Raw genomic sequence first — 26,960 nt, 5'->3', positions numbered from 1 at the left:
CAGCACAGCACACGTTCCATGAAATGAAATCTCGACACTTTTTCATATATATAACTTAATAGTGAACCATTAAATAGCCTACCCCAGAGATTTCAGTGGTCATCAGTCCCGATATTTAGCACAACAGGCCAATACCGTTCCACATTCGTTTTCATGATCTGGCCCAGTTCTGGGACGGCTCTGAACCGGATGTGTTTTTTATTTGGCGGATCCAGGCCAAATGTGCAAATTATTGTCATGATCTGGGCCAGATCCGTTCCAGATGAGTGTTCGATAGTGGCGATTGCGGCCCTTATTTGGGCGAACCAGCTCATTTTACGTCTGGCACCCATTTGTACTATACAGTCAATGTCACTAACAAATCAAGGAGTTACAGTATTTGTTCAACATTTTAAGCTTTAAAAAGTTAAGATTGTCAAATGTATAAAGGATTACTAATAAAGCTGTTTAAACAGTAACATCCAATACCCCTAGTTGAACTCAGTAGCCAGTAGTTTGATCGTGTATATTGAGTGTTAATTTATTCCAAGATGTTGATAATTTATCTAAAAATCAAAACCTTGTACTAATGTATTTCAGAACAAATTCTAAATTTTACTTATTTTATTAAATTTAATTTATCACACACACGTTCCCTCTCAATTTATTACACACACACATATGTAGCATGTGTGGCATGGAGGTGAGATAGCAATTGTTTATACCCGACTACGCCACCTGAGGACTTACACCACAGGAATATTCTACCAATTTTAGGTCTAGTAGTGAAGGGGTTTTAATAACCACCTAAAGCTCTACTAGGCAACACAGGTTCGTGACCACGAAGCAAACCAGAGACGTGAGTCCAAAAATACCAATATTTTATTACACACAAGAATTGATACACAGCAAAATGTATGCACACAATCCCAAAACAAAGGGCAACCAAAAACCACAGCAAATCATAAACCAGACAGACATGAGCCAGCACACATAACAAAGACCATGTTCATTAGCCACACAGTGACCTTTGGGCTGCGCACCACGGCGTATGGCTCGAGTGGCCAACTAAACCAGAGAGGCGCTAGGAGCAGGACTGGAGCTTACCGGGGTGCGAGGGTTATCAGAGGAGAGAAGGCCCGGAAGATCCACACCACACGTGATTACTTCAATCCAAAAGACAAACACTCAGTGTACTACAGCAGGACAAGTGAGGGGACTCCACCACCTTGGGACCACCACGCAACCACTTGGGCTCACAGCTCCTGTTGAGAGAGAGAGAGAGAGAGAGAGAGAGATTACTCAAGAGTCCACAATGCACAGCTTACAGGACAGGTACACGGTTTTAGTGGTTTTGGTGTATCAGAACAGGACTTAGCTTAAATAGGGCGGCCGACAATATCTCCCCTCTTCGCAGCACGATATACTGGGCTAGGTGGACAACCCGGGTCACTGAGAAGAGAAGTAAATTAGCATGCACGCACATACACACCCACTAACACAGACAAGCACATTCACCACACACCAGCGTACATACAGGTAGGCTAACCCCACATACACCAGCATGCACCAGTACACACACACACACACGCATGCACAAACTCACACGTAGGCACACACACACACACCAACATAAACGCACACAGGACTTGCACTAACCAGGGCCCAGTTAACACTCCACATGCATAGACATGCACAGATCATGCAACACGATAATCGTTAGGCTATTAACAGAGCCGAGAACCCAACGTTACAAACACAAGCCCGGTCATGCACTGCGAGGAGATACAGATGAAGAGGCGGCGATTGGTCGTCAGACTGACAGGCCCCCTCGGAAGGTAAATGAACATAAATTAAATAAACAAACAGTGGAGACAAAGCAGCAAACTCATCGGTTGCGGAAACAGGCCAAAGGCCAGCACGAACACCGCCGATGCTTCTGCCAATCTGTAGATGTAGTAAAAGCTACAGTTACAATATTGTTTGTTCTAAAAATAGACACAATACAAACTTTACGTTTACGTACCGATTGCTGATGGTTACCCACCTGTCCATTCAACGGATAATATTAGGAAAACACCACCAGAGGGGGGTGTATCCTGCTACACATGCACTGGGTGGTAGGTGGATCTTGTCCTTACTGCCCCTGTTGAGACAAAAAAGGCAATCAGCACACATGACAATCCTTGGCTAATGCTTCCTGTACAAAAATGACATGACTCAATATTATCAAGATGGTTAATGATTTGAGTTGAGTTGAATTTGAGAATGAATGATTTGTGATGCAGTGTGTAATAGAACCGTGTTTCGGTGCTCAGCCCTAGACGTGACTGGCTCGCTCCCTGTCTGATTTTTGTTTATTTTGTCTTACATCCCAGCAATGAAACTGTAAAATTAAAGTCCGTTGTGGCGTCCATCATTTCGTCATACACAACGCAGAGTGATGGAGGGAGGAGAGACAACCTCTGTTAACACAAAACGCAGCCTTGCAACTAACAAAAATGCCATCTCCAAAAAAAATATATGAGAAAACCCCAAAAACACAAAACTGCAACGCTGTAACCTACCCATGTGCTTGGGCATGAAACTCTGGTCCCTACTTACCTACCCCAAAACTAACTAACACCTGGCATATCTTCAAAAGCGTACCTACCCCAAAACTAACTAACACCTGGCATATCTTCAAAAGCGTACCAATTGAACCTACCCACGTGCTTGGGCATGAAACTCTGGTCCCTACTTACCTACCCCAAAACTAACTAACACCTGGCGTATCTTCAAAAGCGTACCAATTGAAGGTCCACAAGGAACCTCCACGGAGTTGCTTTCAGAAACCACCACCCAAATAAAAAAACAATCAAAAGTCTAAGGGCTGAGCTACACCAGGCGCGTAACTGAAGCATTCCGTTCGCGTTGCGTCTGCTGCAACAATTAGCTTCCATTACAATCAATGAAAGTAGCTACACCAGACGTGACAGTGGGGCGTACGTTCGAAAAAAATAGACCATTCATCTAAAATGGATTTTACGCGTCGCGAACGGAACGCTTCAGTTACGCGCCTGGTGTAGCTCATACCTAACTTAACAGAGCTTCTCGATTACAGCGCGTTTCCTTGAAGACTTTTTAAAAAAAAAAGGGTGATTAAACAACTGGGAACAAAGAACCGGATTGAGTCCCCAATTTTGTCATGTCCCAGTCTAGGGGTTTGTAGAACATGAACAAAAGATAGGAGATGGCAAAAGTGGAAAGTAACTACGGAGCATAGATTCAGAGGTATTTATTTACAAAAATATAATAATGAAAATACAAAAGATCGAAAAATAAGGCTGCCCAAACAAAAGGCCTCAAAAGTAGTTTTTTTTTTTTCGACTAATTTGTCGACTTGTTGACTAATCTAAACCACTAATAAAAAAAAATAAAAAAGTGTTTGTTATTTTTTTTGTCCATTTTATTTTGAACTCATCTGAAGGGCCAAAATATAAAATATGTCGCAGCCTACTTTTGTTAGAAACTCATTAAGTAAAGTTTTCAAAAACATGTATTAAATCTAAGCATACGTAGCCTACAGCATTTCCATTAGGCTATAGAACACACTATGTAGTTGACTATGGACATAATTCACCGTACTGTGTTACTGACATGTATCACCTTACTTAACTACATATGCTTACGGTAAGTGTGTTCTGTTTGGTGAGTTATGCCACGATCTGAGATGCATTCTGCACGGCACATCAATATATGATCTCCTTCTGTGTTGAGGACACTGTCCCTTTACGCACCTTGATTGTCGATATCACGGGTGGCGTCATGTTCGTTTGTGCACTTAAAATAACACCAAGAAGTTGACATTTTTAGCCAATGTCTATCAGAGCAGGAGAAGGTAAGGTAAACGCGGCTCCACTGATTAGGCGATGTAGGCATACTTATCTGCCTTCTCGAAAACATTAAACGTGACATATTTGTAAAAGCGTTTATATTTTAGCAAAATATGAGAAACCTTTTAACATTCAGATTCACAGTTTATGATAACGAGCGATTAGTTGCAACATCCCAATTAGTTACATTGGCAGACGTAATAGAAAGTTTTACAATGATTGAACTTGTGTCTTAAAGATGGCGCCTATGATTTCAGTTGTCGGAACTCTATATACGGCTCTGTAAATTTTCATGGTGGATGGTTAAATGCGCATCTTTTTTTCTCTCGCTTTCGGAGGTGGCCAGCGAGCATTTGTTCTGCTGCCAGCTTGTGCCAATATATCGTCCAAAATGCTTGATTGTTTTGCATTCTCCACATTTTTAGCTACATTTTCATGTACCACATCAGCATTTTTGTTCAGTGAATCTTTTGTAAATTGCTTAACAATAGCGTTGGGCCCTTGTCAGCAGCCTTCAGCTTGCCTCTTGCCACTATTCACTTCTTTTGTCTTCAACATTCCCTGTAGAATTCTCAATATTTTGGACCTCAATGTGTAACAGTTACATAGTCTATCTGTTCTTAGTCTTGGATTTTGTGAGATACATTTCTAAATATCACCTGCTTGCTGCAACTTCGGTCTGCACGTCCTTTTAAAACCGCATTTTTTTCTCTCTCGAGCATTTAATCTGCTGCCGGCTTGTCTCTCCAGATCGTCCAAAATGCTTGATTGCATTGCATTCTCCACATTTTTAACTAAATTTTCATGTACCACATCAGCATTTTTGTTCAGTGAATCTTTTGTTAAGTGCTTTACAAATACCGTCGGGCCTATATAGGCCTATTGCCTGGCTTGCCTCAGCTTCGGTCACATCGTTTTAAAACCGTCTTTTTCTCTATCGTGAGCATTTAATCTGCTGCCAGCTTGTGACTCCACATCACCCAAAATGCTTGATTGCATTGCATTCTCCACATTTTTAGCTAAATTTTCATGTATCATATCAGCATTTTTGTTCAGTGAATCTTTTGTAAATTGCTTTACAATTACCGTCGGGCCTATAGGCCTATCCTGGCTTGCTTTGGTCAAGTCTAAAACTGCATCTTTTTCTCTCTCATGAGCATTTTTAATCTGCTGCCAGCTTGTGACTCCACATCGCCCAAAATGCCTGATTGCATTGTATTCTCCACATTTTAGATACATTTTGGTGTACCACATGGCATTTTCTTTCAGTGAATCTTTTGCTTTGCAATTAGCCTACCTTCCTGCCCTCCTCTTGGCTGCCTTCACTCCTTCGTCTTCATCTTTTTGGCCTCAATAATCCAGTTACATAGTCTCTGTTTTTGGTTTTGGATTTTAGAAATACATTTCTAAAAAAATGTAACTTATAGTCCGGTGCGACTTATATATGTTTTTTTCCTGTTCATGAAGCATTTTTTGACTGATGCGACTTATACTCAGGAGCGACTTATAGTCCGGAAAATACGGTAAAGAAAGAAGTAGACATACAAGCAGGGTGCGATTTGTGTAAAAACCAGAGGGGGGATGCTTTTGAATAAGTTTGTAACCCCCCCTAGCCCCCCCCAAAAAAAAAAATAAAAAAAAAATAAAAAAAATTAAGGAACGATTCATAGCCTAGTAATGTCATGGCTAATAATACCCTATATTATTTTTGCCACCTTTGTAACATTTTAGTTTTAGTTTACCGTGGTGTATGACTTTAAACAGCGAGTGTGCTTGGTATGATGATCAGCTCCTCTAATGCAGGGTAGGACTACGTTTTGACAAGCATACAAATTCACCTTGTTCTTGCCCCATCTGAAATGACTTCTCTACTTTTGCTGCCTCCATCCCTTCTGTATTTGTTGTGTAAAAAAACATTGTATATGATGGTACTGAAGTCTTAAGTTAGTGAATTGGCTAACAGTGTTAGTTGGTAACCAAATAGCCTACACATTGCGCTACACGCTGCGTAGGCTACGTGCATTCTCTCTCCTGCGTAATATTGCAAAAGTTGAAAAAATAAATGTGTTTATTGTAGCCTACAGAAAATAAATAGCCTATCATACTGTCAGTTAATTGCCTACAGTGCAGTGAAGAGTTTGGAGAGTAAAGTTATAGGGCAACTTGAAGTTTTATGAAAATAATTTACGAACCAGAACATAAAAACCATGAAGCTTCTATTTCTTGCAGCTGTTAAAACACCCGCTAGATAGTTTAAATACCCACCAACATTCGTTTTTGCAGTACAGATTATTTCTAAAAGTTATTTGTCTACTACTGGCTGATTTATCAAACGAGTGCTTTCTCGTTCGTCCTCCGCAAACTACAGGTGTTGCGGTAGAGAGCCATTGAATAAGCGATGCCAAGCAATTTCTGTAAGACTTTTTGTGACATTCAGCAAATATCTCCTCATTTAATGTAAGTTCCTTCGGACAATAGGCCCACGTTCTACTCTACGTGCAGTTGTCCTCCATCTCAGTTGCATCAGTTTTCTAATTTTGAAGGTTCTAAAACATTATTATGCTTCACTGAATCCTTCTCGTTTTCTTTAATTTGTCCAGCTAACTTTTCCATTGAACCTAGCCATTTATGATGGATACACACTCGACATTCTGAAATGTCCTGCACGATCAAGGCCAAATTAAGTTATCACGCAGCCACTGTGTCAGCAGCATCAGTGCTGACGGTGACGGTGCGTTTCTGATGTCAGATTATTATGTAGGCTAGCCTACTAGACTGTTCTCATGTTGCAGCGCTTTACTTATATGAAGTAGCATTAATCAATATGAGGGGCAGAGGGGGATAAATGTTGTCCCCCCCGACGATAAAAATAATTTAGCAGAGGTAGGGATAGGAAAACCAGACGGGGGGAAATCCTCACCATCCCCCCCTACAAATCGCACCCTGCATACAAGTATTAATCAGTGAATGGTATTCAGACAAGTAGATGAATGGATGGGCAATAAATCTGCTGATAGAATCAAAGAAAGAAAGAAAGAAGTATATACCAGAAAATGGTTAATAAAAAGGTAGTAGTCAGACAGGTGGATGAATAGATGGATTTATAGATGTAGGCCGTAGATGGATGGATGTTATAATTTACCATTTTTCTAGTCTGAAGGTGTGCGGACTGAGGTTCCAGTGAAGAAAGTTGTCCTAAACCCAACAGAGCATGGTGAGATGAAATTAAGCTCTTAACAAGTACCTGATGTACATTATGGAATAATTATTATTATAATAATTATTATTATTATTATTATTATTATTAGTAGTAGTAGTAGTAGTAGTAGTAGTAGTAGTAGTAGTATTATTTACATTAATTTAGCAGACACTTTTATCCATAGTGACTTACACATGTCATCTATATTAAATTACATTACAAGGCATTGCGTTGTCCCTGGAGCTACTCGGGGTTAATTGCTAATATTTTGCTGTATTTATTTCTTCCTCTTTCTCACACTATGTATTTCTGTATATGTCTTGTATTTACCTACCTCTGAAAACAAGGTGGGGAACAAAAAGAGGAAGTTAAGAGCCAACTCCCAAAGAAGCAGGTGCCGGGGACACCAGCCCATACTTACGTCTCTGTTCAAGGTTAGTGGCAACAACAACAATAATCTAGTAAGATTACTGCACAATAAATGGGCCTGTCTTAATTTGATTGGTGACACTATAAATTGTTGTAAAGTACTTTTGTTCATGCAGCTTGTCAGGTAGACAATGAAGATACAATGTTAGCAAAGCTAACTAGCTACAATGCTAGCAAACACACTTTTTTGATTGCAGACATTTGCTGCTACTGGAGAAAGATTGTTGACAGCCTAAAAATACACCCCTCCCTCTGGTACTCGACAATAGTTGGAATATATAATATATATAACTAATATATGTGCTGAATGTGTGAAGTATAGGTTTAGAATTGGCAACTACAAATCTTAACTTTATGGGCCCTATTTTTGTGACACAAAACCTGGCGGAAAGCATATAATCAACACGTCGCAACACATGCACATCTCTTTTATTGAACAACTTGCCAAGGTGTGGCAATTAACAATCTAAGGAGGGGTCTAGCGCATTATCTGAAAATTGCTATTAGATTGGCCATGGATTTCTGACCAAGAGAAACCTGGTCAGAAGTCCATGGCCAGTTGTTTATATGTTATTTTAAGAGAGCATTATCAACACTAACATGGGAGGGTGCACAAATACACCCTGCTTCTCTCGCCCATAGGAATGCGCACCAGCGCACATCCATGCAAAACATTACAAATCACATGATTACAATGGGAAACATAAATATAATATAGATATGTGACCCTGCAAGGCGAAACCAGTCGCCTTGGTAAAATTTACAAAATGAAGTTATTGTGCTCACATGAACGGCCATTAACTAAGCATTCCAGCGATATGTATATCGAGGGTATTGCTAAAAGTATCACTAAGATAACCGCATCCAAAGTTGGCATGGTTCTCCTTTCACGATACGCCAGAAGAAGAGAAAATCACCATTTTAAGTAAATTGTCATGTGCGATAGTGTGAGGACACCGCTATTATTAGCCTTACGGTAGCGTGACGCGGATGACTATGTCCAGTTTCATCAACCGAGTGAGTGTCTTTTTCTGCTCCCTAGTTAATACCTGGGACGGTCATAAGGTGTCACTATAGAATATAATTAAACCTGTATAACATAGCACTTCCTCGTTTTACTTGCGGGCTCTGGTCGTAGACAGCTGCTATGGTAGCCTACTGCTCCAGGCTTAAACAGCAACCTTTTTGCAAAGCCTGTGCCATTTTTCCAAAAAATAAACTGAAGCCATTTGATCCTCAAGTCTGGGTTCTTGGGCAAAATGCATTGTTGAAGTTCTATTTGTGCATAGCGCACAAGAATTCAGAAAGAAAGAGAATTCACTGGCAGTCTGGAGAGCTGTGCACTGGAAGAACAGAACAGTCTGAAGTCATGATGGGCGATCTTCTTGCTGATCAGCAGCTCAGTGGCTTTAACAAGGACAGTTTGTTGCTTCATGGCTCCCGACGTTGTCATTGGAGCTTCCCACGTCAGCACTCAATCCAGACTCCAGGCACCCAGCGTCAGAGGCTAGTAACGTTATGGCAGCTCGCAGGTCAGCCATAGCTCGTGATCATGGCAGCTGCAGATCTCTCGCAGAGAAGGCCCATTGCCCTGAGCAATCTTTCCTTCCAGACCATTCCAGACAGAGGATGTGCAGCGTCGCAGGGAAAAGGGACGGCTAGTCAAGGCAAGCTCATCAGCCCAGTGGAATAGAAGGTAGCATTAACGTTAGTTAATGTTAATGTTAGATATCAGCCGGAATAAAAGGACCAAGAATAACACAAAAACGGTTAAAAATAACGTAAATAAAGGGTGAAAACATTTAACAAAAAATAACAGAACATTACATAAAATTACGAACATTACATAAAAACAAAACAAAAAACATGATGCCAGATGGAGCGGCGTGTCTCGCCAGCATCCCCGTAACCTAGCAACCGCCAAATGACTTGTATGTGTCATCGCAGGGGAGCAGATCAGCCAGACCATTGAGAAGGCCATCACTGGAGACTCAATGGGTTCCCTCATCGTGCAGCCCAGAGGTTGTGGAGAGCAGAACATGATCTACATGACACTACCCCTCATTGCCACCCACTATCTGGACACCACCAACCAATGGGAGAATGTGGGTCTGGAGAAGAGAGACACGGCCATCAAATACATCAACATGGGTGAGTCACACACTATCAAATACATCAACATGGGTGAGTCACACACTATCACTCAACATGAGTGAGTCAAACACTATCACTCAACATGGGTGAGTCACACACTATCAAATACATTAACATGGGTGAGTCACACACTATCACTCAACATGGGTGAGTCACACACTATCAAATACATTAACATGGGTGGGTGAGTCACACACTATCAAATACATTAACATGGGTGAGTCACACACTATCACTCAACATGGGTGAGTCACACACTATCAAATACATTAACATGGGTGCGTCACACACTATCACTCAACATGGGTGAGTCACACACTATCAAATACATTAACATGGGTGAGTCACACACTATCAAATACATTAACATGGGTGAGTCACACACTATCACTCAACATGGGTGAGTCACACACTATCAAATACATAACATGAGTGAGTCACACACTATCAAATACATTAACATGAGTGAGTCACACACTATCATATACATCAACATGGGTGAGTCACACACTATCAAATACATCAACATGGGTGAGTCACACACTATCAAATACATCAACATGGGTGAGTTACACACTATCAAATACATTAACATGAGTGAGTCACACACTATCATAATGTATACATCAACATGGGTGAGTCACAAACTATCAAATACATCAACATGGGTGAGTCACACACTATCAAATACATCAACATGGGTGAGTCACACACTATCAAATACATTAACATGAGTGAGTCATACACTATCAAATACATCAACATGGGTGAGTCACACACTATCAAATACATTAACATGAGTGAGTCACACACTATCACTCAACATGCGTCAGTCACACACTATCAAATACATTAACATGAGTGAGTTACACACTATCAAATACATCAAGATCACACACTATCAAATACTTCAACATGGGTGAGTCACACACTATCAAATACATTAACATGAGTTGAGTGACACACTATCACTCAACATGGGTGAGTCACACACTATCAAATATATCAACACGAGTGAGTCACACACTATCAAATACATCAATATGGGTTAGTCAAGAGCTGTGTCTTCAAGAGTTTTTAAAAGATAGAGAGGGATGCCCCTGCTCTGATGGAAGATCGTTCCACCATCAGGGCAGGGATGAATTACTGCACGAGCCTACCGGGCCCAGGCCCAGGGGTCCAAGGGGTCAGGGGGCCCTGAAGCTCAAGCGTTTGCATGGATTGCCTCAATATCAACAAATCAGGATGTAGGCTATGAATCTGATTGAATTTAGTATTGGCCATCCCCAAAATGCACCAGAATACAGGAAATCGCATCAAACAAATTAAAAAAATTCTGGGGGAGGACTAGGGATCGACCGATATGGATTTTTTAGTGCCGATACCGATACCGATTTTTTTTTTTTTCCATCAGCCTTAGCCAGTGGTGGAGGAAGTACTGAAACTCAGTACTTAAGTAAAAGTACAAATACACAGAGAAATATTTACTTTAGTAAAAGTAAAAGTACCACAATGACAACCCTACTTAAGTAAAAGTAAAAAGTACCTGCTTTTAAAAGTATTTGCATAATGATTTATTCTCTTAATATCTATATTCTAAAAGGAAAAAACAGTATGGGCTGTGGCATTTTAATTAAGCTAGTTTTAGGTTATACTCAACTAGATAGTTTTAAGCTAATGCAATTGTGCTTGCCATCTGTGGCCCAGTTTACATTCTGACCTACAAGACTGTAATTCTGGTTACTAGGGTGATCTGCTGAGTAATATTATTCAGCAAAACACAAGAGCCTGAAGTTTAACGGGGTAGACAAGGGAAACGTCGGGTGGATCGTAATGCCAATTATGCTGATTGAACAGAAAAGTTGCTGAGAAAGGTGTCTTTATGATTAGGTTCAGTTTCACTTGCGCAGACGCATAGACATTGAATGAGCGCTCACGTTACTACCCCGCAATTGTAGGCTATGCATCTTTATTTGATCACACACAATTAAGGAATATTTCCTAATCTGTAAAATGTTACGTTTTTTTCGGCCACCGGTTCATTAATAGTCTAGGCTACCATTCATTTGTGCCGCAAATGATCAGACGTGTGACAGAAGCATGGGCATAGACTGTAACTTCGCTGATCCGCGGATAGCAATCTCATCGGAGAGGAGGCCCTAACGCTGCAGATAACAGACAGAGAAAGGCACAGAACACAGTTGCATGTACAGTGTAGCCATGGGTCTGGTGAATATAGCCTACCGAATGCAGATGGCTACAAGCTCACGCTTTGCCTGGTCTAGACTAAAAGCTTATGTTTCTAAGAATGCACGTAGCGCTCCAGAATCTTTGGTAGCAACCCCACCCCCTGGTAAAACAAACGTGTTTGTCAGAGAGAAAAAAAAACTGATCATAAAATGTATCGTAAAAAGGAACGATGGTGTTGTAGAAATGTAGCAGAGTAAAAGTACAGATAATTGCTGTAAAATGTAACGAAGTAAAAGTCAAAAGTATGCACTATACATTTTACTTAAGTAAAGTACAAATACGTGGAAAATTTACTTAAGTACAGTAACGAAGTATTTGTACTTCGTTACATTCCACCACTGGCCTTAGCCGATGACCGATACAGGCTGCCGATTTTCTTGAGCCGATATTTGGAGCTGATACTGCTTTTATTTTGCTCCCTCAATTTACATCATACAAATGACACATAATTACACAAATGATAATAACAAATGTTATAAGTCTCAATTTAAAAAAGGATGGGTGCACTGGATATGGTTAACTGTGCAAAATGCTTTCATCAACATCTTACAACACAGCCTTGATGATGCATTGCTTGCTGACATATTATAAGACATAATTCAAGTCATCACAAAATGTCCTTTGTCAACACATTTGAATAATTTAAGAAAACAATAAGCCTGAAAAGTAGCTATTGAAATAAAGTGCTTGATTTGTCATTTTAGACTGCATGGTTTCAATTTTTCTACGTCTCTATATTTTTCTACGTTTCTATATTTTTCTAAAAAAAGCTGCCAGATTTGTCAACCACAGAACATAAATCAGCAGAGGAAAATAACGTGGTGTCAGATGTTTCTGTTCTAAACGGCATCAACGTAAAAAGGTATAAAAACATATCTCTCAAAGTTTTAAAATCTCTCCTTCAGGTAGCGCAGCACTCTCATATCGCTGTGATGCGTGTGTCCCACTGAGTGAGACAGACCAGACGCACACACAAACTTCTGTTTGGTACTGTAGCTGACGAACCACCATTGAACTAGCCTGGCTAGCGCCACCACTTCTCAATGAGACGTGGTCTGGGAACCAAACGTTAATTTTCTCCTATTTGAAAAAAATGCCCAGATCCGTTTATTGGGTGCCACGGATGTCTATCAAATGCGTCTGTGCATAGCTCATCATCGTCTTGCTTTCCCCCTTGTTCTGTGATTGGTCCCCTATCTCAGGCGAAAATTTGCTCCATGGTCTCCAGGCTGCCTTAGCAGCGTGAATCAAATTGCACGCAAGGCAGCATGGGAACACCCAGGCTACCATTGAACTGGATTGATAATGATAACGTTAGCAAACGGCTCTAAACAAATAAGGCATACACGGTATGTCTGGTACATGATAAACGTTAACACGAATTAATATTCAACTACACGTCTCTCATTATTAAAGCTCTGATATCACTGCGATGGCAACTCCGCCCCGCTCGAAGGGAGAGGGGGAGGGAGACGCACACACCACACGCGTCCAAAACTCAGCCAGGTGGTCGCTGAATAAAACTCTCACAAATATCTCGGAACAACGTCGGCATTACTTTATTATATGATTGACCAGTGTTCGTAACAGCTACCGCTAACACATGCATACCGATAGCCTACAACTTAGCTATTTGCAGCTCCCTAAATACAATGGCAAGCATGTTTTATAGAACAGGCATTCAGGGAGGGAGACACACACACACACACACCACATGCGTCCAACACTCAGCCAGGTGGTCGCTGAATAAAACTCCCACAAATACCACGGAACAACGTTGGCATTAGGCTACTTTCATATGACCAGTGTTTGTAACAGCTACCGCATGAATATGGATAGCCTACAACTTAGCTATTTGCAGCTCCCTAAATACAATGGCAAGCAGTTTTATAAATGATCATTAAGCATTAAAAAAAGTAGCCTACCTATCTATCATTCGTGTTTTCCATTTGGACCCACAAACTTGCTTCCACCTTCAAAGTGTATGGCAATATTTCAGCTAAGTCAAACAGTTAAAAGATGCTTTGAAAGTTTAAAGTTTACTGTTGTCTTGAAGAGCAGGCTTTCAGCACTCTGCTCGTGGGGGAGGGGCAGTCTGCACATGAATTGCAGCGTCTCCAGGAACACAGAGCTGCTTGTGGACGCCTGTATGTAAATAATGCGGGGAAAAAACTATCGTCGAATGCAGCGGCTTATCGGCCGATGCCGATACACGTAAAAAACGCAAATATCGGCCCGATATATCGGCCGGCCGATATATCGGCCGGCCGATATATCGGTCGATCCCTAGGGAGGACCCCTAATCCCCCCTCCCACATATACAACAATAAGTGGGGGGCCCTTAATACATCTGAGCCCAGGGGCCCGAAAGTTCATAATCCATCCATGCATCAGGGGACCACAGATGAAAAAAGTCTGGGTTGCTGTGGGTGTGGGACTGCCAGGCGAAACTCTTTGGAGGAGCGCAGCGGTCGAGGGGTAACATAAGCCTTTATGAGAGCACTTAAGTAAGGGTACAGACCCAGCAATCACTTTGTAGCTAAGGGAAGCCAGTGGGGCTCAATGAACAGCGTGATTGCAAACCAGGCTGTCTGCAGCATTGTGGACCATCTGTAATGGTTTTACCACACAAGCTGGAAGGCTTGTGATTATGTCGTTGCAGTAGTCAAGAGGTGATATAACCATGGTCTGTACTAGGAGCTGAGTGGTGTGTTGGGTTAGGTACGGTCTGATAGTTCTCTTGTTGAATAGTGCAAAGTGGCATGACCAGGTGACAGAGGCAACATGGTCAGAGAAGAGATTTGTTTATTTTTAAGAATTCATTATGTGTGAATATTTTGAAACATTTTGATTGCTTATTGAGAAATTAACCTTGCAAAAAGCAAAACATTTCTATGTAAACACAAGACTAGCTGGGCAGATGTTTTGTTTATCCTTAATGTGCTGAGTATTATAAATGGAAGGACCTGTAAAAGCATGTGAGCCATGTAGACCTGTCACCTTATTAATGACTCTTCCCAGAGTAGTTGGATCTTGTTTGCCTTTCAGATCCAAATAAATGCATTCAAATGTGTGTGTGTGTTTGTTTGTGAGTGAGGTTGAGATGTATGTTTAAGTGCCAGCATTTCCCTGTAGGATACCAGCAGGAGTTGGCCTTCCGTAAGCCAGACGGGGCATTTGCTGTTTGGTCAGACAAACCTGGCAGTGCTTGGTGAGTTGCAGGACATTCACAATTATTCCTGATGAGTCATGATGACTCACGGTGATAATACTCTTTCCCTCCCCACCAACCCCTACAGGCTAACAGCGTACGTCTCTAAGGTCTTTGCCATGGCCCGCGACATTATCAGCATAGAAGAGAAAGTGATCTGTGACGCCCTCAAGTGGTTGGTGCTGAATTCCCAGATGCCAGATGGCATCTTCAAGGAGACCTTCCAAGTGTACCATGGAGAGATGGTGGTATGGGATAGCTTTCAACACATCAATGAGTTACTCTGAATACATCTTCAATGATTTGTACCTAAGGCCCATGGTTTATGGACTCGAACCAATTTGCTGTCATGTGTTTCCAGGGCGATGTGAGAGGAAAGGATCCGGATGCTTCCATGACAGCGTTTGTGCTGATCGCCATGCAGGAGGGCAGGGGTCTCTGCATTGAGAACGTTGCTGTAAGTCACACCACGTCGAATACTCTCGTCACACGACACATCGTCCCCATGGTCCCATCTGCATTCGGAGTCATTCTGAGACATTGAGTTTCAATGTTTTTGAATAGTGACACTGATATGTGGATCATGTCTCTTTAGACATTAAGAAGCACAAGTTAATATCATAATTGTAGTCACAGAATATTGAGTTTGACACATTGAATATTGCACTCCTACAACCTCTGGCGGCTGCTGGAGCCTCTTTTTCAGAATTCGCACCTCTCTCTGAAAGTGAGGTATCTGCCTTTGACACGGTTAATCACCGTATCCTTCTCTCTATACTCTCTAACATGGGAATCTCTGGCTCTGCTCTCTGTTGGTTTGAATCCTACCTCACAGGATGTTCGTTTAACGCATCATCTGCACCTTACTATCTCACCACAGGGGTCCCCCAGGGCTCAGTGCTGGGCCCCCTTCTCTTTGCTGTCCACACCACCTCCTTGGGACTGATTTTCCGTTCGCATGGCTTCTCATACCACTGCTATGCAGATGACACACAGCGCTATCTGTTCTTTCCACCTGATGACCCCTTGATCTCGGATTGCCTCTCAGACATATCTACATGGATGAAGGCACATCACCTCCACCTAAACCTCTCAAAAACTAAACTGCTGGTCCTCCCAGCTAAACCTACCATACACCATGACATCAACATCAAAATTGACTCCCTGTCTGTTGCACCTACCAGAGCTGCAAGAAATTTAGGAGTCATTCTTGACAACCAACTAACCTTGTCCGATCATGTTGCCTCGGTCGCCAGGTCGTGCCATTTCACAGTTTACAACATATGGAAAATCAGGACTTGACTCAAGATGCTACCCAACTCCTGGTACAGGCAATAGTCATCTCACGACTTCACTACTGTAACTCCCTCCTGACAGCTCTCTCTGCCTGCACAGTGAAACCCCTTCAAATGATCCAGAATGCGGCGGCACGCCTGGTCTACAACCAACCCAAAAGGGCACATGTTACCCTGCTTCTCATCCAGCTACACTGGCTACCTATGGCTGCCCGCATTTAATTCCAGTCTCTAACGCTTGCCTACAAAGTAGTCTCCGGTTCTGTTCCCACCTACTTGAATGCCCTCATACAGGCATGCTACCTCCAGACCATTGCGCTCCTCAGACGAATGACATCTAGCTCTGCCACCGGTACGCTCAGGCCAATCCAAACTTTTCTCATCTGTTTTGTTCCTCGTTGGTGGAATGCACTACCTGTTACAAGGATACAAGGATACAAGGAAGTTTATTGTCACATGCATATAGTTACTGGAAGTAAGAAATGCAGTGAAATTATGTCTGGTGTCAGCCTATTTGTGCATTAATGGGGGGGGGGGGGGGTTAGTAGGAGGGGTTTAGTAGATTAAGTGGCAAGGGCTGCATAAAAAAGGTGGGGGAGGATTGGGATTGGGTGGGGGGCACCAACAAGGAGCACCCAAGAGCAACAGGGGCAAGGAAAAACTCCCTTACCAAGGAAGAAACCTTGGGCAGATCCACGGCTCAAGGGGCTAACCCAACTGCCAGGGGTCTTGGTGTGTGTGTTGGGGGGATGACAGGGGAGATGGGATAGTGTGCTGTGTATGTGGGGAGAGGGCAGTGTGCAATATGTGTGTTGGAGAAGCTTCCTCATGAGACAATGTGCTGTGTATTGGGGGGGGGAAGTGTGCTGTAAGTATGTTGGGGATGTGTGTTGGAGAAGTTCCTATCAGAGCAGGGACATCCTTCTCCATTTTCAAAAAAAACTCCTGAAGACCCAGCTCTTCAGAGAACATCTCCTCTTGTAGTGCTACTTACAACTAGTCTTGCTGATCCTAGCACTTACCACCTGACTAGAACTGTCACTCGACTGTTTAAGAACAGCACTCACTGATGCACCTTTTCTTATTGTACTCTACTTTTTAAAAAATGTCCTAGAATTGTTGAGAGAATTGCCTTAAATAGCTTAAACTGTTTACCATGTTGTTAGTCGCTTTGGTGTCAGCCAAATGTAATGTAATGTAACGTAATGTAATGTGATGTGTTTTGTTTGGTGTTTGGTCAACAATGTGACATCATCCAGCATCGCTTATGAAGCCCATTTAGCAGTAACCCATGTTAATAACTGATTTATCTTCCAACATCTATTTTGATGTAGCCTATCTGATATATTGTGTTGTATGCTTAAAAGAAAACAGCCAAAATATCAGGCAGGCATAGGATATGATTAGGTGAAAGGGGCTCTAAATCATGTTACGTGGTTTCTAAGCTAAAACATTTTTTGTCACATACAGCAAACATCTTCTCAATATCCGCTAGGTGCCTGTCCCCTGAATATGCTGTAAAAATGTGGTCTCTGTGGACAGACCAGGTTCCACAAATGGCAACAAAAACAGCTTTTTGCAATCTAGACCATGAAACATAAACTGTTCCAGCCAATCACTGACAAGATGCGCATTCATGTCAGTTTCAATTGCACAGGAGGGAGGGGGGAGGGACGAGCCATCTCTCTGTTTTGTTTGAATCGTCAACAGAAGTGATGTTACCTAACCATGCTTAGAGCACCTTTTAAGAAGTCGGTATGCATTTCTCAAATAATAAATTCATTATGTATTGCACATGCAAATCATTCCACAGAGTCTTCCAGGCAGCATGAAGAGAGCTACTGATTATCTGCAAGGCCGGCTGAAGACGGTTACCAATCCTTACGCTGTTGCCATCGTCTCATATGCCCTTGCCAATGAAGGCAAACTGGACCAGGAGATTCTATTCAAATACTCTGCAGGTGGGTTGAAATTAGTTTTTTTTTTTTTTTTTTTAATTATCATTTAGCGTAGTGGTGACAAGGGAAGCTATGTGAGTGGCTAATCAGAATGAAGTGCATTTAGAATCTGTTAGTGGGTGGCTAATCAGACAATACATTTAGAAGCTATGGCAAGCATTGAGCTTTGAGGTACCCCAAAGGTAGTGTTGTGGCTGTCTAAATCTCTGGATAAAAACCATTAGGTGGCACTCACTGGCCAGTCCACGGCAACCACCTCTTCACTCTGGAGGCCACAGCCTACGCCCTGCTGGCCCTGGTGAAGGCCAATGAGTTTGAGAAGGCAGCACCTATCGTGAAATGGCTGAATAAACAGCAGAAAACTGGGGGAGGCTATGGATCCACACAGGTATACACAGTCTACAGATCCACACAGTCAACAGATCCACACAGTCTACACATATTACAGATCCACACAGTCTACACATATTACAGATTCACACAGTCTACAGATCCACACAGTCTACACATAGTCTACAGATCCACACAGTCTACAGATCCACACAGTCTACACACAGTCTACAGATCCACACAGATCCACACATTCTACAGATCCACACAGGCTACACACAGTCTACAGATCCACACAGTCTACAGATCCACACAGGCTACACACAGTCTACAGATCCACACAGGCTACACACAGTCTACAGATCCACACAGGCTGCACACAGTCTACAGATCCACACATTCTACAGATCCACACAGGCTACACACAGTCTACAGATCCACAGTCTACAGATCCACACAAGCTACACACAGTCTACAGATCCACAGTCTACAGATCCACACAGGCTACACATATTACTAATCTTCAAAAACAAAAATAGCTGGATTATTGGCTGCTGACTGACACTAATTACCGACCACCTCTGCTCTCACCCCTCTAGTCCACCATCATGGTGTTCCAGGCTGTGGCTGAATACACTGCCAAAGCCAAGCAGCAGGACATGAACCTCGTCATTGACCTTAAGGTCTCTGGACGTGCCAAGTCCACTAAATGGACTTTCACCAAAAGCAACTCTTTCCTAACCCGGTCAGACAAGGTGCTTGTTTGTTTTTTGCAAAATCAATCACAATGGCTGTATATTTGCAGTTATTTGTGTAAAAAGTGTCACATTTATGTTCAATATATAATATAATATAATATAATATAATATAGTAATATCTCCTGACTTGCAGATGAACTTGAATGAAAACCTGACTGTGACTGCCAGTGGGACTGGAGAGGCAACTCTGTCAGTAAGTCTCACTTCTGTAGATTAGGGTTTAAGAGAGCTAGACATACAGTAGACTGCAGACATAGCAATAAGTCTCACTTTACATGAATAAATTAAAGTGCTTTAAATGAGTAGTCCATTTTTTGCTATAGATTTTGCACACAAACAAGTTTATTTGTTTATTTAGGTGACAAAGAAATACAATTTTCAACATCAAAACCCACTGTAAGACTAATATTAGGCCTACACCATAAAATCAGAGTGTAAGGGTGTTGCACCTTGAATTGTGATGTCATGGTTATTTTGTTGCTTGTGCAGGTGATGACTCTCTACTACGCCATGCCCAGTGACATACTCACTGACTGCAAGATGTTCGATTTAGAGGTGAAGATGGAAAAACAAAACAAAGGTGAGATTACTGGCCGAATAAGCAGACATACAGTGCAGAAGCCAATCAGATTAATCCCGTTCATTCTAAAGTGTCAAGCACAGAATGCCAGTTCAGAGCCCAACTACATACCTCTAATTCATAACAGAATGCCAGTTCAAACAGCAGTGAGATCATTTATCTTCTATTCAATTCACAGTGACATACCAGCAGGCCAGTGAATCATACCTGTTCACCATTGACGTCTTGTAAGTTCATGATATCTCTCTGAGACACACTGTATGTGCACACTTGTAAACAGCAGACACACAAACACACGCATGAATGGGATGGCTGTGTCCATTTCTTTTACTGTCTATGACTGAAACACAGTAACTCGCGTGGTAGCTGTGCTAAGAAAAAACGTGCATAGTGTTCTGAGTTTGAGTTGGTTTAAAAAAAAACTTTTATTAAGGAGCCGTAAAGTGAGATACGAGATTATGGAGCCAGTCATACAATGTTGTATTTCTCTGGGGAAAAAAGGTCATATTATAAAGGCTTATAAAGCTTCAGATGTAAAGTCATTTGATGTTAAAGTGATGCCAAAATGAACGGGGGTCAATTGAAAGCTAACTCTGAGTGGTCCACGATTAGCCTTAGAGCCTCCCGCCTAACCCCTTGCAACTGGGAGATAAGCAGAATAATGGCCTTTGAGGTGTGGACTTGGCGGAGGACTTTGCATAGTGGAGTTCTTTGGCTCTGCCTTGTCTATAAATTCAATATATGTAGGCTCACCTCGACGGCCATTATCCCTTACTTGTTATTTTATCCTCAGGTACCTGTCAAAGGAACGCTCTACCACCATGTCCATCCTGGACATCGGCCTGCTGACCGGCTTCAGTGTGGACGAGTCTGACCTCACCCAGGTAAGTGACTGAATGGAGCTATGTGATGAATTTATTGGAAGCTCAATGAATATTGGGGTTGGGGGGGTATATTACTAATTTACTTTTGCAGATAAGTAAAAATAAAAAATAAAAACATTGGCTTCTTTTCTGCTTGTAGTTGTCCACAGGTAAAGACAGGTACATCCAGAGATTTGAAATGGACAAGATGCTGTCAGACAGAGGCTCCCTCATCATCTACCTGGATAAGGTAATAATCAAGACATCTGTCTGTCTTAATGTATGAATGTATCCATCTTTTATTATTTTTTAAAGACTATGGATTTGGTGTAAAATATGTGGCCACTATATTGTATTTCTTTTGTAAGTTCAGCATTCAAAACCATTTTTTGTCCTTCATTACCAGCTTCCACCACACTTCCCTCCTCTCTTCTGCCTTCCCCATGTCATGAATTTAGTTTCACTAACGTTGGTAGATACAGCGTTACTTTTGCTTTCGCTTACATTGTCTCAAGACACAACTTTAAAGAGTTGGGCCTTAGCATGCCCTCTGCTGAGTGCTTGGGGATTTGTGATTTTTTTACCAGTTATAATAGTAGTGTGCGACTAGTCCACTGCTATAATAGCAGTGGACTAGTCGTTATGTACTCATGCTAACATCACTGCTTGAGCTGGCAGCGGGTATTTCATCTTTAGATGGTTATCCATAAATTATGTGTTCTTATTGTACTTTAGTACGGCTGTGCACATCTAACATGTCACTGGAGAACAGTTGTCATTTCCTTTGAATTACTTTCATACATAGGAATGTCAGAAAGCTTGTTTAGACTTTTACAGACCGTTAGCACCCTCTGTTGATTGCTGCCTACAGTGTTGTGGTTATGATAGTCAACTAGTTGTCTAGTTAATGAAACCTCTACTGAGTGTCATGTTCGTTTCCTTATTTAACCTCCTGGGCACAAAACCATCGTCCACGGATCTGTTTTGTCTGAAATCGCAAATTCAGTCTTCTTATCACTTATGCTACCCATACATCAGAAGACTGAAAAAGATTATTTTTGATTATTTTCTATTGTTCACCAGACATCAAAAGGAACTCTTTTATAAATGACCTACAGTGCCTATAAAATGTATTCACTCCCCTGGAATAGTTCCATTTTAAATGTTAATTTGGCCTTTTTCACAATCATTTACAAAAATCCCCTCTTTAATGTCAAAGGGATAGCAGATTTCTATAAAACATAGAAAATATATAATGCAAAATAAATATAATATAATGCTGTCTTTATCATTACACAATTTTTCAGCATTTATTTGTCCTTGTCCCAACTTTTTTGAAATGTGTTTTTTTGGCATCAAAAATGTGTCATTTTCAAAATTTTTGAATAGTCAATGTTGTAATTTTTGCAGCTAAATATGGGTTTACGAGATTTGCAGATTAAGATTTGCAATGTTTATTACGAGATTAATAAAGATTAAGATTTGCAATGTTGGAATTGTGGTTGTAGAAAAAGACCCAAGACTAGAAAAAGACGACTGCTATTCTAAACAATTGAGATAACGGGAGCACACCAATTCCAATGATTTCATTCTGACTTTGGAAACTTACTCTCTGACTGTGAAATTGCTTGTAAATCGTATGGTGTAATTAATCACACCGATGTGATAATAGCATTGCATGAACGTTTTAGGCTTTTCATTCCTTATTTATGTAATTTAAACTAACAATGTATTGTGTAAGTGTGTGCTTCTCTCATCTCTCTTCCTCTCTTTCTTTCTCTCTCTCTCCACCCCTCTCCCTCTATCTCTCTCTATCTCTCTCCCTCAGATCTCCCATACCAAACCAGACAGAATTGCCTTTAGAATCCACAAAATGATGGACGTAGGACTCCTTCAGCCTGCAGCAGTGTCCGTATACGAGTACCTAGATATGGGTAAGGAAGGACACGCAAAACAGAGGGAGAGGGTGTGTGTGTGTGTGTGTGTGTGTGTGTGTGATGTGTCTGTGTAATTTGTAGACGCGGAGTGTAAGTGTGAATGTGTATAGACATGTCGTTATTCATCCTGTCTATACACATTCACACTTACACTGCAAAACAGAGGGAGAGGGTGTGTGTGTGTGTGTGTGTGTGTGTGTGTGTGTGTGTGTGTGTGTGTGTGTGTGTGTGTGTGTGTGTGTGTGTGATGTGTCTGTGTAATTTGTAGACGCGGAGTGTAAGTGTGAGTGTGTATAGACATGTCGTTATTCATCCTGTGTATACACATTCACACTTACACTGCAAAACAGAGGGAGAGGGTGTGTGTGTGTGTGTGTGTGTGTGTGTGTGTGTGTGTGTGTAATTTGTAGACGCGGAGTGTAAGTGTGAGTGTGTATAGACATGTCGTTATTCATCCTGTCTATACACATTCACACTTACACTGCAAAACAGAGGGAGAGGGTGTGTGTGTGTGTGTGTGTGTGTGTGTGTGTGTGTGTGTGTGTAATTTGTAGACGCGGAGTGTAAGTGTGAGTGTGTATAGACATGTCGTTATTCATCCTGTCTATACACATTCACACTTACACTGCAAAACAGAGGGAGAGGGTGTGTGTGTGTGTGTGTGTGTGTGTGTGTGTGTGTGTGTGTGTAATTTGTAGACGCGGAGTGTAAGTGTGAGTGTGTATAGACATGTCGTTATTCATCCTGTCTATACACATTCACACTTACACTGCAAAACAGAGGGAGAGGGTGTGTGTGTGTGTGTGTGTGTGTGTGTGTGTGTGTGTGTGTGTGTGTGTGTGTGTGTAATTTGTAGACGCGGAGTGTAAGTGTGAGTGTGTATAGACATGTCGTTATTCATCCTGTCTATACACATTCACACTTACACTGCAAAACAGAGGGAGAGGGTGTGTGTGTGTGTGTGTGTGTGTGTGTGTGTGTGTGTGTGTGTGTGTGTGTAATTTGTAGACGCGGAGTGTAAGTGTGAGTGTGTATAGACGTGTCGTTATTCATCCTGTGTATTTTTCTCTCCTCCCCCCTCAATGGTTTTCAATATTTCAATGTTTTTTTTTACAAAGTTACCGGGTTTTATCAGGTTTTATTGTTCTTTATGCTTTCGCAATACTGTATATCAACACTAATGCTAATAAAATAACATTGAATTTTATTGTATTGACATAGCAAATACCTCTTGCAAACATTGCACATCAACTCACTAATGTTCTTTTCAAACCTTTGTTTAATTTAAGAAAACCGGTGTACACGGTTCTACCATCCCATCAAGAAGGGTGGCGAGCTGAACAGGATCTGTCACAAGGACATCTGCAAGTGTGCTGAAGGTACGTGTAGGCCAGCCCTCCTGTTGCCCTGCCCAGCCCATACTCTAGTTACCCTGTTCCCCATAGACATGCCCATACTCTAGTTACCCTGTTCCCCATAGACATGCACATACTCTAGTTACCCTGTTCCCCATAGACATGCACATACTCTAGTTACCCTGTTCCCCATAGACATGCCCATAGACATGCGCATGCTCTAGTTACCCTGTTCCCCTTAGATATGCCCATACTCTAGTTACCCTGTTCCCCATAGACATGCACATACTCTAGTTACCCTGTTCCCCATAGACATGCACATACTCTAGTTACCCTGTTCCCCATAGACATGCACATACTCTAGTTACCCTGTTCCCCATAGACATGCCCATAGACATGCGCATGCTCTAGTTACCCTGTTCCCCTTAGATATGCCCATACTCTAGTTACCCTGTTCCCCATAGACATGCACATACTCTAGTTACCCTGTTCCCCATAGACATGCACATACTCTAGTTACCCTGTTCCCCATAGACATGTGCATGCTCTAGTTACCCTGTTCCCCATAGACATGCACATACTCTAGTTACCCTGTTCCCCATAGACATGCACATACTCTAGTTACCCTGTTCCCCATAGACATGCACATACTCTAGTTACCCTGTTCCCCATAGACATGCACATACTCTAGTTACCCTGTTCCCCATAGACATTACAAGATAAAAAGGACCATTTTGATCTCATTGTAAATGCTACTTTCCTATAGGTAGCAACTGTGTACCCCATGGGAGCATGCAGTCCTCTACACACTGATCTACTTCCTATGTGTGTGTGTGTGTGTGTTTGTGTGCTTGTGTGTGAGTGACAGCTAATGTGTTTGTTCCTGTTGTCTCACAGAAAGCTGCTGTGCTAAGAAGACTGATGTGAGTAACGACGACAGAGCTGAGAAAGCCTGTGAACCAGGCATGGACTATGGTAAACACATCTTTCATTTGTGTGATTGGTGTGTGTGTGTGTGTGTGTGTGTGTGTGTGTGTGTGTATGTGTGCTTTGTGTGCGTGTGTTTCTGTGTGTCTGGTATGTGTATGTGTGTGTGTGTGTGTGTGCATGTGGGGAGGGGGGAGGGGGGGGGGGGCGTGTTGTGTGTGTGTGTGTCTGTATGCGAGAATCATATGAAGTTTGAGTGACTCATACTCTGTTGCTGTTGTTCTCCTCAGTGTACAAAGTCAAGGTGGAGAAGATGGACCTGACTCACCACACAGACATCTACCACATGAAGGTCATCCAGGTCATCAAGGAAGGTATATGCAGGGGCCTTAAAGCCTTAAATCACGTCATGCATAATTGCAAATACAAATGACTTTAAAGGTAAACTATGCAGGTTCAAGTTCAACACATCGGAAACAGCAGCCACCACACAAACAATGACCATCACCGCCACAAGGCTACCTGCTCAGCAGATATGAAAAATAGGTGTGATCAGGCACATGATCCAAAAATCGCTATCCACAAAAAATCATTGCGCCACTGAGCAAGAAAAACCTGGTCTAAAGCGAAAGGCGCATATAAAGCACAGCTATTTTAAAGAGGTCTTGAGATGTAAGCAGCCCTAAGCAACTAGCTTAGCCACTTTTTAGAGTTTAATACGTTTTACGTTTTAAACTTGTGTTAAAACAAATAAGTCCCATGGCCTCTCTCTCCCCATTGCTCTTGTTTAATCTGCTCCAGTGTTTTACCTTGATCTCAGTTGCCATGTCTTCAAAGGTTTTCGTATTAGCCACTAGAAGGTACAAATACGGGCAACTGTTTTGCTTTTCCTGCTCAGGTAGGTGGAGTGTCTGTTTTCCAACATGCAGGTTGCAAATACCCAATATCCCCACAGTAGGCAATAGGCTAGCATTAAGCTATTTTCTATCATGCAGCTTGATTGCATCTGTCACTCAGGGCAAAGCCACATACATTAAACCTGTTGAGGAGTGAATTATTTTCCTAGTTCCTTCTAGACTTCTACGCAAATTATCTATAGTTTCAGTTCTGAGGGTAATTGTCGCATCATAGTGAACATTCTACTCACATATTTGTGACCGTACTCCTCAACCTGGATCATACACTCAACTGCATCATTGTGGGTAAATTTAGCATCATTTTTTAAATAAAATTTCGTAGAGTTGATTCATAGACTATTACTGTTTTTCTCGGTCACTTTGGTATATTTCTTAGATCAGAATGGAAATTCTCAAAACTACCTGTTCAATCTTCACATCATTGTGTCTCTTGTGCACATGGGGCAGCCGTGGCCTACTGGTTAGCGCTTCGGACTTGTAACCGGAGGGTTGCCGGTTCGAACCCCGACCATTAGGAACGGCTGAAGTGCCCTTGAGCAAGGCACCTAACCCCTCACTGCTCCCCGAGCGCCGCTGCTGTAGCAGGCAGCTCACTGCGCCGGAATTAGTGTGTGCTTCACCTCACTGTGTGTTCACTGTGTGCTGAGTGTGTTTCACTAATTCACGGATTGGGATAAATGCAGAGACCAAATTTCCCTAATGGGATCAAAAGAGTATATATACTCTATATATATACAAGTTGCAAATGTGTTGGTACATCCATGCAAATTAGTATATGCAATTGTATTATAATGGGTCTCTGTTGAATAGACCCTTTCAACAATAAAAACAAAAACAATGCTTGAACGTTCTATTTGGTTCCCAATCTACTTCCTCTGCATTAAGATAAAATATGGAATGTTAAAACGGAAGCCTTGTGGGGCCAACTATGATGCTGATAATG

At 41.8% G+C, this 26,960-nt stretch overlaps 1 protein-coding gene across 1 annotated transcript in view; it reads left to right on the top strand.

Moving 5' to 3' along the window:
- The window catches only part of LOC121719386 (complement C3-like), a 49,743-nt gene that overhangs the window by 21,162 nt on the left and 1,621 nt on the right, over positions 1-26,960 (top strand). Inside the window, exons 22-39 of the mRNA XM_042104929.1 lie at positions 7,008-7,068; positions 7,401-7,487; positions 9,430-9,633; positions 15,022-15,097; positions 15,186-15,345; positions 15,459-15,554; positions 18,206-18,353; positions 18,575-18,738; positions 19,280-19,435; positions 19,572-19,631; positions 19,928-20,018; positions 20,197-20,245; positions 20,812-20,902; positions 21,042-21,131; positions 22,710-22,815; positions 24,108-24,197; positions 25,071-25,148; positions 25,391-25,474. Of these exons, the coding sequence (XP_041960863.1) occupies positions 7,008-7,068; positions 7,401-7,487; positions 9,430-9,633; positions 15,022-15,097; positions 15,186-15,345; positions 15,459-15,554; positions 18,206-18,353; positions 18,575-18,738; positions 19,280-19,435; positions 19,572-19,631; positions 19,928-20,018; positions 20,197-20,245; positions 20,812-20,902; positions 21,042-21,131; positions 22,710-22,815; positions 24,108-24,197; positions 25,071-25,148; positions 25,391-25,474 (1,891 nt within the window). The remainder of the gene's footprint in view (positions 1-7,007; positions 7,069-7,400; positions 7,488-9,429; positions 9,634-15,021; positions 15,098-15,185; positions 15,346-15,458; positions 15,555-18,205; positions 18,354-18,574; positions 18,739-19,279; positions 19,436-19,571; positions 19,632-19,927; positions 20,019-20,196; positions 20,246-20,811; positions 20,903-21,041; positions 21,132-22,709; positions 22,816-24,107; positions 24,198-25,070; positions 25,149-25,390; positions 25,475-26,960) is intronic.

This window comes from Alosa sapidissima, chromosome 9 (genome assembly GCF_018492685.1).
Source record: "Alosa sapidissima isolate fAloSap1 chromosome 9, fAloSap1.pri, whole genome shotgun sequence".
Taxonomy (NCBI): Eukaryota; Metazoa; Chordata; class Actinopteri; order Clupeiformes; family Clupeidae; genus Alosa; species Alosa sapidissima.
The sequence above is the reverse complement of the archived record's forward strand: the minus strand, read 5'-3'. Positions and strand labels throughout refer to the sequence as shown.